A 13,246-nucleotide genomic window follows, 5' to 3' on the forward strand; every position below is an offset into this window, starting at 1 on the left:
AGGCTGATGGTGGTCAGCAGTGAGGGGAGACCTCCCTCTGCCCTCCTGCAGCAGAGATCAACCCAAAATGGTGCTGGGAGCAGACCCATTGGGGTCTGCTAGAGGAGGGGCCGGGTCCCTGCACGCTTCAATCGCTGCCGCTGACTTGCTCTGCCCGGTTTTAAGCCTTTTATTCACATCACACACAACGGGACGAGCACTTGCGCTGTACTGGCTGAGGAAGGGGCTCGGGAGCTCCTCTGCTCTCCCTGGGTCATACTGGCCCTAACGCAGAGGGTTACTGCCGGCATCTGCCCTGGTTTGGGGCTGGAGCCGGGAGGGGGGCTCCGTGTGTGGGGATGGGGAGCGCAGCCCCTGCTCTCCCTGTGCCCCCGTTTTAGCTTAAATCGGGGTGGGGGGGGGAGCGCATTCCCCGGCCCAGCTCCGCCGCTGTCACCGCCCGTACCCCGCCAGCGCCGCTCCCTGCGCCCCCGGAACCTCAGCGCCGCGGCCGCAGTGCCCGCCCGGGCCGCTCCCCGCGCAGGCGCCGGGCTGCCCGCCGCGCTGCCTGAGCGCCGCCTGAGCGCCGCCGGCCGCCAGCCGCCATCCGCAGCGCGGGGCGAGGGTCGGGGCCGGGCGCGGTGCCCGCGGGGCGGGGCGAGGCGAGGCGGGCGGCGAGGGGCTGGTGGGGAAGGAGGAGAAGGGGAGCGGGGCTCCGTCAGGCGAACCGCGGGGCGGCGCGGAGCAGGCCCCCGGCGGGGTCCTTCGGCGACGGTCACGGAGGGAGCGGGACGGCGGCCGCGATGAACCTGGAGCTGCTCGGTGGGTGCGGGGAGGAACGGGGGGTGCGGGGAGGGCCGGGGGTGCGGGGAGGACCGGGGGGTGCGGGCCGGGCCCTAACTCAAGCGCTGTCTTTGCGTTTCCTTGCAGAGTCCTTCGGCCAGAACTACCCTGAGGTAACCCCCCCCCCCTCCCTCGCTCGTTGCACCGAGCGGCTCGGTACGGCGGAGCCTGACGCCCCCCTCCGCCCCCGGTGCTGCCCTGTCCCCGCAGGAGGCCGATGGGACCCTGGACTGCATCAGCATGGCCCTGACCTGCACCTTCAACCGCTGGGGCACGCTGCTCGCCGTGGGCTGCAACGACGGGCGCATCGTCATCTGGGACTTCCTGACCAGGGGCATCGCCAAGATCATCAGCGCCCACATCCACCCCGTGTGCTCCCTGTGGTGAGAGGGGCGCGGGGCTGCGGCGCTGCTGAGCTCCGGGGTTGCTCTGGGGGAAGGTGGCCCTGCCCGTGGCAGGGGTTGGAGCTGGATGAGCTTTGAGGCCCCTTCCAACCCGAACCAGGCTGGGATCCTGTGACTGAGCCCCGCGTATGCACCCGGTACGAGGGTGTCGTGGTTCAAACCCAGCCAAGTGCTATGCAGCCAAATCCCCCCGTTCTGCGCCAAGCCTGGTGAGCTGTGGTGTGGAAAACCCCTTTGGTTGGTGTGTGGAGTATCCCCCTGGCCAGTGTGGGGCAGATGTCCTGGCTGTGCTCCCCCCTCTCAGCTTCTGCCCCACATCACTAGCAGAGCCTGGGAAACTGCAAAGCCCTTGATGAGGGTAAGAAGGGCTCATCAGCAACCAAAACGTCAGCGTGTTATCAGTGCTGTTCTCAGGTAGATGCCAAGCCACAGCCCTGTACCAGCCACTGGGAGGAAAATTAACTCTATCCCACCCATTAGCAGGACAGAAGAGCTGTTCTTTTTGATGGAATTTGCCTGTGCCTGTGTTTGCTGAGCATCAGGTACTGATGTCCTGACAGCTCCTAACACCCAGGTGTGCCAATGGCCTAAATGCCAGCCTGCTGCAGGATACTCCCTGCATTCCAGGGGAGTTTCCTTGGAAAGAATTTGGAAACAGGTTATGCCTGTTAACGTTTTGCGTTACTTTTCACCCTAACAGGGTTATACCTGATACAAATCTCAATGAATATATATATATGTATATGTCTGATCATTTGGTCTAATAACTAGAAATTGGGGGGTTTATGCATTTGAGGAGTAACTGATTCAAATTGCCTCTTGTTCCTGCAGCTGGAGTCGAGATGGTCACAAACTGGTGAGTGCTTCCACGGATAACATCGTGTCACAGTGGGATGTGCTCTCTGGAGACTGCGACCAGAGGTTTCGATTTCCTTCACCCATCCTGAAGGTTCAGTACCACCCCCGAGACCAGTAAGTCCTGTGAGAAAGGGGTTGAATGCTCTGATTTTGGTAGAGCTAATGATGATTAAAACGTTTTTCCTGTAGTTTGCAACGGGATTTTTTCCATATTTAATAGAGGGGTTTAGTGTTATTGTCTTGTGATTTGTTGTGGCTCTTCTTGTTATCAAAATAGCAGGATGGGGAGAGAGTAAACATGGGAATGGGCCTTGGAAGTGTGGCAGAAATGTCTCCTTTGTTTTGATGTTTTCCAGAGAAGAAACTCCTAACCCTTCTTTTCCTGCTCTGCAGAAACAGGGTTTTGGTTTGTCCCATGAAGTCGGCGCCGGTGATGCTGACGCTGTCAGACTCCAAACACGTTGTCCTGCCTGTGGATGATGACTCTGATCTCAATGTCGTGGCCTCCTTTGACAGGCGAGGGGAATACATTTACACAGGCAATGCCAAGGGGAAGGTGAGGCTCCAGCAGGTGGCACTGGATGCCATAGCTTTGATTAATTCCTGACTTTAGCAAGATGCTTCATGTTTCTGGGTTGCATTCTTTGTTTTAGTACCCAAATAAAGCTTCCTGAATGTCTCTTGAGCGATTGATCCTGCGTTGATACAATCTTATGAGTAACATCATGCCTTACCTTTGAAGATCTCTAGGCTACAATCTGTATCTCAGGCCTTTATGTTGCTTTTGACCCTATTTGTTGGATCCTTTTCCAGTGTAGATAAAGCAATGCTTATGTCGCAGAACTGTCGCAGAAACTGTAGTACAGCTACAGGTGCAGAATCCCAGCTATTCCTGTGTAGATTGCTGAGGCTTCTGTTGTCAGGGTTAATAGCTGATGGAAGAGGTAGCAAAAGGGGATTGAATTCTAATGATGACACTGATTGCCTCCTGTCTCCTTCATCTGCAGATTTTGGTCTTAAAAACAGAAACTCAGGATCTTGTTGCTTCCTTCAGAGTGACAACTGGAACCAGCAACACCACAGCTATTAAATCGATTGAGTTTGCTCGGAAGGGAAGGTGAGGTACTCCATCTACCAAGTGATAGCTTTAAAGATGAATTGACAACTACAGGGTAGATTGACTCAGCATATGAGGTGTTAATACCCCCCATAATTCTTACATGGAACATAGAATCATAGAACGGTTTGGGTTGGAAAGGACCTTAAGATCATCCAGTTCCAACCCCCTGCCATGGGCAGGGACACCTCACACTAGGTGATGTCGGCCAAGGTTCAATCCAGCCTGGCCTTGAACACTGCCAGGGATGGGGCAGCCACAGCTTCTCTGGGCACCCTGTGCCAGCGCCTCAGCACCCTCACAGGGAAGAGCTTCTTCCTTACATCTAACCTGAATTTACCCTGTTTTAAACCATCACCCCTTGTCCTATCACTACAGTCCCTGATGAAGAGTCCCTCTCCAGCATCCTTGTAGCCCTTTAGATGTTGGAAGGCTGCATAATCTGATTCTTTCTATTTCTCGGTCTATTAATGTGATACATGTTCTGTGCCCTCCTTTTACAGCTGCTTTTTGATAAACACAGCTGACCGGATAATCAGGGTGTATGATGGCCGTGAAATTCTCACTTGTGGACGAGATGGGGAGCCTGAACCCATGCAGAAGCTGCAGGATTTAGTGAACAGGTAAGAGGCAGCAGGGTGGCTGGTCAGCCTCACTGGCAGAGGTGAGGTATGCATGCTCAGCACTAATGGGAGAAGGCAAGATCTCAGTCTCAAGAACAAACCCACTCCGCAGTCCTCCAGCTCCCTGCTCTGCTCTTGTCTCAGGATTTAACTTGTGTTGCTGTCTTTGCCTGCAGGACACCGTGGAAGAAGTGCTGTTTCTCTGGTGATGGTGAATATATAGTGGCAGGGTCAGCACGACAGCATGCCCTGTACATCTGGGAGAAGAGCATTGGAAACCTGGTGAAAATCCTGCATGGGACCAGAGGGGAGCTGCTCTTGGATGTAGCAGTAAGAAAACTGACTGCATTTCTTGTTACTTTGAAAACTAAGCTTTCTTAATTCAAATCAGTTAAACTCCTTCTCTTTTCTCTTTCTAATAAATCCAGTGGCATCCTGTCCGACCCATCATAGCTTCTATTTCAAGTGGTGTTGTCTCAATATGGGCTCAGAATCAAGTGGTAAGTGTTTTAGATAGTTTCCTTAAGAGGATTCCCAAACCTAACCTGCAGTATTAAGCATAATCCAGTATTTATTATATGCTCCATCCCTGCCAGCGTTCAAGGCCAGGTTGGACAAAGCCTTGGGTAACATGGTCTAGTGTGAGGTGCCCCTGCCCATGGCAGGTGGTTGGAACTGGATGACCTTAGGGTCCTTTCCAACCCAAACTGTTCTGTGATTCTATTCCAATGTTGTATTTTCAGTAAGAACTAACTTGTGTGCTTCCTAATTTACTGTGTGACGGTGGACCTGAATGAAACTTCATTTTATTGTGAGCCTGTGTGTGGCTTGGGTGATTTTAATGCAGAATGAGACTGTAATTGTTTGTGTCCTCACTCCAGTTGTTGTTCCTTTGCATAAGGTAAAAATCACTTTGACTTTGTGCTTTAGGAAAACTGGAGTGCCTTTGCTCCTGACTTCAAAGAGCTGGATGAAAACGTGGAATATGAAGAGAGAGAGTCAGAGTTTGACATTGAGGATGAAGATAAGAGTGAACCAGAACAGACAGGTACTGTGTAAACTGTGTTTTCAGTCTAATTACATATCCGTACCAGAAGTGAAAACTAGTGCTCATAGTGGTATAGGTGGGTGTTAAATGACAAAACAGGAGTGGGTAAATGAAGACAGGTGAGCTAACACAATCAATAGGATTCAAGGCCAGGTTGGATGGGGCTTGGAGCAACTTGGTCTCGTGGAAGGTGTCCCTGCCTGTGACAGGGGCTGGAACTGGATGAGCTTTAAGGTCCTTTCCAACCCATCCCGTGATTCTATGATCTTTCTAGAAACTCCTCCCCTCTTCAGGAGGTGTTTTACAGCAGAAAACAGCAGATAGACACGGATGGTTGTCCAGGCCTCCTCAGCGGCAGCAGCAGCAGCTCTGAATTGTAAGCGATGGCCGCACAACCTGGCCACTTGGTGGTGCCAGAAAACTGTGTCCTGTGCCAGCCTGCCTCTAAGGACAGAGAGAAGGATTATTCCCAGCACACCATAGAGCTTTCCTCGCTAGCAGGCTCTGCAGCGCTTCTCCTGGTTGGATGAATTGCTCTTTGGCAATTTCTAATATTCAAGTGTAATGTTGGTTTGTGGCTATTAAGCATTCTTTCCCTGAAATTTGGTCTTTTCCTTACTGTCTTGAGTTTACCTTTTTGCCCTGGTTCTTAGGTGCTGATGCTGCAGAAGATGAAGAAGTGGATGTCACGAGTGTGGATCCCATTGCTGCCTTCTGTAGCAGGTGAAAGAATCTTGTGTTTAAAGTATGAATACAAAATGTATCACTAATATTCCCTGTATAATATGTTCTAATAACCCCTAGTTTTAAATGAAAGCAGACATTTTTCCTTCACAGTGATGAGGAACTGGAGGACTCCAAGGCTCTGCTTTACTTACCCATTGCTCCTGAAGTTGAAGATCCAGAAGAAAACCCCTATGGGCCTCCACCAGATGCGGTTCAGAGCTCTTTAACTGATGAGGGAATAGGCTCTGAGAAGAAGAGGCAGTGCTCCTCTGATGGACCCCAGGCACCAAAGAAGAAGCCCAAAACCACCAACATTGAACTACAAGGAGTACCTAATGATGGTGTGTAGTAGCTGCAACTGTTTTAGTGCTTGTTCTGCATTTGAGATGGCTTTGAGCTTTGCCTTTACCTTGTCTGAAGAGCAGAAGTTCAGAATGCCACTTGTTACTTTGAAGTCACTTCTTATAACACTTATGAATAGCTGCCCACTCTTGCTGGCATTTTGCAAGCTAGGGAGAAGTAAGATGTCCCGATACTGTTAGTTTTTAATGCTGTTTATATCTGGTGCTGTACGTGCTGAGGTTTAATTCACTTTGGTGCCACGTTGTCTTTCCGCAGAAGTCCATCCGCTGCTGGGTGTGAAGGGAGATGGTAAATCCAAGAAGAAGCAAGCAGGCAGGCCTAAAGGATCAAAAGGTAAAGACAAAGATTCTCCATTTAAACCGAAACTCTACAAAGGGGACAGAGGTGCTTTACCTCTGGAAGGAGCAGCGAAGGGTAAAGTGCAGGCGGAGCTGGGACAGCCTTTGACAGGTAAGGAACCCAGCGGGAGCGTCGTTGCCTTGCTTGGTGGCCTTGCTTTGTACAGACCCTGACTTAATATAGTCCTAGTTTTATCTTCCCAAATGGCACTTGCTCACTGAATGTTCAGCTGCTGTCAAGGAGAGGCAAAATTTTACAGCACTATTAGACTGCAGGTTGAGTACTAGTTCAAAGGCAAAACATCTTTGGATATCTTTTTTATAACTTCTGTCAGTTCTTCCATAAACAGTAACAGGGTTTGGTTTTGGTGGGTCGATGTTGAGGGGGGAAAAACATAAAGAGTGAAGGCTTCTGAAGCTGAAGTTGACATTTTGTGCCATCAGTACCAGGCAAAATGATGAAGAACAGCAGAGTTCTGTGAGCAGAAGTAGGAAATGGAGCATTGGTAATGGTCTGTTTGGTGAATGAACCCTGAGAGGAAATCCAGGAGCTGAATTTTCTTTTCCAAACTACACGGCAGCCTTATTTAAATTCCAGGCAGTGCAGTTGCTGGCAATGAGGGTAGGTTTCGGTGGACTTTAATCCTTTTTCCCTCTGGTCATGTTTTGTTGGTTGTGTACAAAACCAGGACTGTTGCAGTCACCTTTGCGGGGACCCAGACTTAGTCTCAGTCTCCTTTGCTACTTCAGCTTCTTCACTGGGAAAAGTCCATTTAAGCTCAGTGACGAAAGCACATGTTTGGATGAAGTGATGTGGACTCCACTGTTTATTGCTTTTAGAGTGTATTTAATAAGTCAGGGTTGATACATAGACAGTCTCAATGGCACTGCTATATCAAATTTTGCACTTCCTTGAACTCAGCCGCTGCTGCTGTGGATTTTAGACTGTACAGAAGTGATTTTATTCCCCCTCTTCCTTCCCTCACTGCTGGTCCTACGCTACCCACCTTGCTCATTGTCCTTCCTGCTCAGCTCCTGTCCCACTGCTTGTACTAGTACTGACAATTGCTGTTTGCAGAAAAAGGGGAGGGGATGAAAGCAACTTAATCTGTAAAGTATGATAGTAAAGGAATTACCTGGATTGGGGAGTCCTCTGGTGTCTTTGCTGGCATCTGTGACACATCCTGTCTGCTCTGTTGTACATTGCTGGATGGATAAGCCTGGTTTGAGGACCAAATGATTAGACCATTACATATCCTTGCAAAGCCGTATGTGGGAGGATTTCTGTGTGGTTTTGCTTGTAGTGCTGCCATGGAGTTGTTGTAATAGAGTCTGACTTGCTACAAAAGCCAGCAGTGGAACTTTACTGCTGCTGAGTTTGGGATGTGCATATCCAGGCCAGACCAGTGATCTTTGGGGTTTGGGCACTGTAAATTGGAAGTTTTCTCATGAACAAATGCATTTAAACTCATGTTCTCCACTTCACCAGTCTAGAGGAGATGGTGGAGCTTTCTGAAATAGACTTTTAGCCTTTGTTGCCTGGAAGCACTTGAAGGTGGTTTTCCATGGTGCAGTTCTTTGATTTGATTGGGATATAGGCAAAGAATCAAAACGAAGGACATCTGTCTCTCGTTAGGACCTGTTGTTGTGCTTCCTTCTACACTTAAGAGGATTTCTTAGATCCATGCAGTAGATCTCAGTAGTCAGTGTTGGAAGTGTCTCTGTAAGTCACATTGTGAGAAGAACGGATCGGCAGCTAAAGGAACTGTTGCTTGGATCTTTCCAAACTCACAGGAGTCTTTTAGTCCATGAAGCTTATGTCTGCCTTCCTTTACTCCCTTTACGCCTTGTGCTTGCAAGTCCTGTTTTGGGCAGCCAGTTTTTCTCGGTTCCACCACGTGCAGATGCACGCTTCCACATTGAAATGGCCACCTGTGATCCTGGAGCCTCTCCTGTCTCTCATGCGTGGAGCTGTTAATTTTGCTAGTTCCTTGTGCTGTTGCTTTTGAAGTAACTAATCAGCTACTAAAACAGTCACACAAAGGCATTTCTCTCATATGCCCTAATACAGTGTCTTGCTGCAAACTGCATGGCTGGGATGAGGAGCTTGGCACTGGTGCATCTGTATCACTGTGCTGTGCAGTCTGGAATGTCTTCCTCAAGCTGCTGTGTCAAAATTGGGCTTCAAACAGACTGAGGAGCTTGATGCATTTTGTAGCTTTAGAATAAAATCTTACAATTTGGGTTAACCCAGGCTTAGGTGAGGCTTGTTTTCTGTTGGGATTTCGCTCTCGGGTTTTGGGACTGTTTGACACCAGGTAAGTTGCTTTGCAGCTTTGTGGAGTAAAAGCTCAGGAGTTTCTCAGCCACCTTGTCATAGACAGTACCTTGTTGGTTGTACCTCATTAGACTGAAAAGAATGGCTTTAGCTGGGAAATCTTGTCCTCCTTTCTCTGGAAATGCTGAATTTGGTGGTCTCTGGCTTTTAGGAACATCTGTTGGAGGCTGGTTACTTACTTTTGACCTGTCTTTGATCTCTTTAGCAGGTGGTGCAATCTCAGAATTGTTATGAAGACACTCTCCTTTAGCTTCCTGTATGCTTTCCTATTTTGGCACCATAATGTGGAAACTAGATGAAATGCTCAGTCAGAGTGGACTGACTAACACAGCAGACTGATTGCTCATGGATTCAGGGAGTGACTTTCGTTTGAAATGACTATGGAAGAGGAAGCAGCTTCATTCCTCCTTACCTGCCTCTGCATGGAACAGTGTAAGATGCTAACTCTCAGGTCATGCGATTTGCAAAGAGACTCGTTGGACTGCCTTTGTGGTGATATATAGAACTGTAAAGTGAGCTGGAAGGGACCTCCAGAGCTTACCACCATTGTCTTTTAAATCCCCTTTTTTTTATTCCTGGATTGAAGAATACCCAAAGTGTGCATTTTTATTCCTGGTGACTATATCCTGCAAACTTCCCTTTCTTTGCTGTTAAGTTTCATTTCAGTGAGTTGTGACTCCTTCCATGCCAGCTTCTCACCTTCCCAGCTTTTTGGGTAGCTTGCTATGATGTCTTCTGTGCTGAGGCTCCTGCTGATTATGTGCCAGGTGGACAGAGACCTAAGGTGAAGAATCAAGAGACCCTCTGAAGTCTGCAAAGAATGAAGCTTCATATTGTGAACAGTTCAGACATGAAGGATGACCCTGCTTATGGGAGGAAGGAGCTCTAGATAAAATACTCAGCTGTTATGCTCTCTTTTAACCTGTGATATGAAGAGCAGTGTTGGCAGTTTCTGTCCTAGCAAAAGTGGTTTTATTCTGTCCCTTTCCTGTGCGGTGCCCTACCGGAAGCAACTGGTTTCCTCCTCGGCTGATAGGAACTGGCAGATAGAGAAAAACCAGAACCCCACCTCTGGATCAAGAATGGAAGATGAATGCTAACAGCTCACTCCCAGCCATGCTTTAACCGTTTCCTCCTTAAAGATGGTTGGAATATTTTCCTTGTGGGAATGGAAAGAGACACTTTATCCAGTAGTGATAGCCTGAGAGCTCTGTACCAGACCGACTGTCTGTTAAAAGGTTTTCATTCCTAATGCCCTTTGCTTCATAGACACTTATAGTTCCTATGCAATTACTTTTAGTTTTCTCCCAGCTGTAATTACTGAGCTCATCATTGTGTATTGGAATTGTCAAAGCATCCTGCAGACGGTAAAACCCAACAAGAGGAGTCGTGAAGAGATCTCTTCAGTTGCAGTTGGAAGCGTGCAGCAGTTGCACGAGATGAAGTATGGGAAGAGAGGAGACACTTTGAATCAGGAGGGTTTTTAACGCTGGTGGTTTCATTTCTGGCTTTGGTGCAGTGGCTGCTTCGTGTAATGAAATCCGTGTGTACAGTAGGAGTTCTCCTTGTTCTTTCTGCTTGTAGGATGACTTGCATCTCCCCTGGAATACTGTTGTGTCCAATCCACCCTAGTGTGGCATGGCTGACCCCACGAGCTTTAAAAGATGCACAGGCAGTGGCTCTTCAGGTTGTCCTAAAGCATGTGATTTGCCACAGACTCCAGCCTGTTTCTGGTAAACCTTTGCTGTACAGTGTATATGTCCTTGGTTTCTTTTCTTCCATCTTCTGTTTTATTTTCTAGTATCTGTAGTTTTGTACAGTATTTGACAGATACTGGCTTGGTGGTAGTCTACAGCAGTGATGGTAGGTTTTGTGGTTGTAAATAAAGAGGTATGTTTCATTTCCTAAAGTCAATGGCTAAGTCTTGGCTTTTCCATACAGCCCCGACTGTGGGGACAGTGGTTAGGAAGAGCAGCACAGCTCTGGTGTGAGCACACTGTGCCTTCACCACAGCTGGTGTGTTCCTTTGGGACACCTGAGCACTACGTGGGTTACACTGGGATGTCTCATCTGTGGTTTGCTGCGGTGGCAGCAGGGGAGTGGTTTCTGTTTGACACACACATCACTTGAACATGGGGCTTTGGGGTCGGTGGCTGCACGTGGCACAGGGCTCGGCCTCGCAGCTCCTCTGAGCGATGCCAAGGGGCCGGGGCCGGTGAACCCCTCCTGAGTCAGGCAGTTGATGTCAGGAGCCTTTTATGTTGAGCCCTCATCTCAGAGGACTCGCTTTGGCTTCCAAGGAAGGGGAGTTCTTTGGGGCCACGTTCTGCCCCAGGGCTGTGACATCAGCACTGTTCCCTTGGGAACGGGGAGATGGGGCTGCAGTGAGCCCTGCACAGCCAGGATAAAATACTGCTGAGGTTGGCTTCCATTTTCAGTGCTGTAAGATAGCCAGAGGTTGCAATGTTGGTTTTGTGATCTTGGTCACTTGGGGAGTACTTTAGGATTTGGGATGTGTGTATATAATCCAGAACTATGCAGGTGCTGTGTAAGGATTCAGGTTTTCCTCATGCCCCAACAGCATTTTAAATGTTCCAGGAGTGATTATTTGTAGTTTGGTGGGAAAGTTAAATTGGAACAATACTTCTTTATGGTGGGAATAGACTCATAGAATGGTTTGGGTTGGAAGGGACCTTCAGGATCATCTCAAATAGTCTCTAAAAGTTTTGCAGAGAAGGGAGGATTTCATCTTTAAGTTGTCAACTATATCCAAATGGCTGGAATGTGGTGGATTAAAACATCCTGCTGCCCTGTTCCCACAGCTGCACTCATGATTCACATTCTGACCAATGCAGTAATGTGTTGCATCTCTTTCAGCAGCATTGTGCTTCAAGCCTGTCTCGTTGGAGGATTTTTCCTAATTGAAGCATTAGGTCTTGAAGGTGATGCTGGCAGCATTTCAGAGCTACCAAGTTTGAAGACGTCCAGAGAATGCCTGTGGTGACCCATCTGATTGACAACCCCAGCATGGAGCCCCTGGGGAGCAGCCACATCCTTGGGCTGCTCCTTTGCGCTTTGCATGTGCCTTTGGTGGCTTCCCTTGCAGGCGTTACCATCCCCGCAGAGCTCCGGTCCGTTGTGGCCCCGGTGGTGGTGAACACCACGCTGTGCAGCGTCACCTGCGGGCTGGGCTTCAAGCTGGAGGAGCTGTGCGAGCTCAGCCCGGGCGGGCAGAGGCAGAACTGCACCGTGCGCCGCACCGCCTGCCTCGCCAGCTGGCACTGTGGCTTGCACCACTTCACCCTCGCCGTGGGCCAGCCCTTCCAGCTGAGCTGCCTGACCTCAGACGTCGCGGGCAGTGGGAGCCAAGCCTACAGCTGTGCATGGAGCTTTGCCCCAGGCCTCATCACCATGAAGGACGTCCTGTTCAGACCTTTCGGAAACCCCAGGCCTGTTGTCAGGTTTTCCCCTACCAAGGAGTCGGACGCAGGGACTTACCGGTGCGAAGTGCAGGTGGTAAAGACGTTGAGAGTGGTCAAGAGGGTCTACTTTGCAGTCAGGGTGATCCACAAGGACCTGGTGGATCTGAACTTCCAAAAATTCCTGACTTGGGAACAGAAGTTAGCAGCAAGCAAGGTAGAAGAGAACCTAGAAACGGGTGTCTATGAAGAGCAAGAAGAGGAGCCCTTTTGGAAAGGAGAATTGTTTTATCAGTGCTTGCTAGGAATTGGCAGTGGGGTGGCAGGGGGTATCTTGCTGAGCGTGGTGCTCCACTGCTTGCAGAGGATTTGGAGAGGGAGAGCTGCAGAGCAACGAGCTAAGATTTAATGTCCCTTCTTGTCTGTCTCTTTCTTGATGCAGTGTTTCATGGGGGTGGTTGTGGGTTTTCTGGCTGACACAGTTATTCCCAGATACTTTCTGAAGCTTCAAAGTAATTTAGTACATGGCCATAGAACCAGAGCTTGAGTCTTAATGGAGTGGTGCAGAGAGAGCTCCAGATGGAGCAAGGCAGTGTGTGAAAGGATGGTCTGGAATGGTCCAGACAGGAGTTAAAGGACACTGAGCCACAGAAAACTGCTCATTGCCTTGCTGCGTTCCTCTAACAGGCCTTTATTTTACTTCTGTGTGTTTAGGGGGTTTTATTTAGCTAATAACTTGTGATCCTTATTCCTTACTCTTCTGCCTTGCTGAGGGCTCTGGTGCCAGGAGCTGACACAGATTGCCCTGTGGTAGGTGGTGTTTCTCCAGCAAGAGGTGCTTTCGAGGCAGCATTCCAAACCTGCTTTCCTAGCTGTCTGGTGTCCTTTCCACCAGCTCAAAGTAGATCCCCACGGTCTCAGTAACTGTGGGGCAGTGTTGGGACAAGCAGTGGGTGCCTGATTCCTTAGGAGGGATTTATCTCCTTCCACTAGAGCTGGGAAAAGTACCTTCAAGCAGTAGCTTGGAGCTTGCCCTGCTCCTTTGTAGTGGAGAAGAGCGAGGCAGGGAGCACTGGGGAGCCCAAGCAAATCTGCTGCTTAGGAACATAACGGGGTGGCTTTAATCATGACTCAGAGCTGAGCTCGTTCCTAAGGGAGAGGAAGGGAGGAGCTCAGTGGGCTGCAGAGCT

The 13,246-nt window shown here is 49.4% G+C and overlaps 2 protein-coding genes across 6 annotated transcripts; both read left to right on the forward strand.

Annotated features, from left to right (window-relative positions):
* Nucleotides 1–663: 663 nt before the first annotated feature.
* On the forward strand, nt 664–10,551 carry RBBP5 (RB binding protein 5, histone lysine methyltransferase complex subunit). 5 transcript variants are annotated; one of them, XM_062605462.1, is made up of 14 exons: nt 664–801; nt 910–935; nt 1,033–1,205; nt 2,058–2,198; nt 2,478–2,640; nt 3,092–3,201; nt 3,705–3,824; nt 4,001–4,154; nt 4,253–4,324; nt 4,755–4,872; nt 5,526–5,595; nt 5,710–5,939; nt 6,217–6,411; nt 8,846–10,551. In XM_062605462.1, the coding sequence occupies exons 1-14, from the start codon at nt 783–785 to the stop codon at nt 8,869–8,871; spliced, it is 1,617 nt and encodes a 538-aa protein (XP_062461446.1). In that variant the 5' UTR covers nt 664–782; the 3' UTR covers nt 8,872–10,551. The 5 variants fall into 5 exon arrangements, with proteins under 5 accessions (XP_062461446.1, XP_062461447.1, XP_062461448.1 ...); XM_062605463.1 differs by having other exon boundaries at nt 6,217–6,294; nt 8,843–10,551; XM_062605464.1 differs by having other exon boundaries at nt 6,217–6,294.
* Nucleotides 10,552–10,681: 130 nt separating this feature from the next.
* Nucleotides 10,682–12,469, forward strand: TMEM81 (transmembrane protein 81). The gene has a single exon (XM_062605465.1). It carries the CDS (start codon nt 11,629–11,631, stop codon nt 12,463–12,465), a length of 837 nt encoding a protein of 278 aa, XP_062461449.1. The 5' UTR covers nt 10,682–11,628; the 3' UTR covers nt 12,466–12,469.
* Nucleotides 12,470–13,246: the final 777 nt, after the last annotated feature.

The sequence above is a fragment of the Pezoporus occidentalis genome, unplaced genomic scaffold (assembly GCF_034315485.1).
Source record: "Pezoporus occidentalis ecotype Australia unplaced genomic scaffold, CSIRO_AGI_Poc_V1 ctg92, whole genome shotgun sequence".
Classification (NCBI taxonomy): domain Eukaryota; kingdom Metazoa; phylum Chordata; class Aves; order Psittaciformes; family Psittacidae; genus Pezoporus; species Pezoporus occidentalis.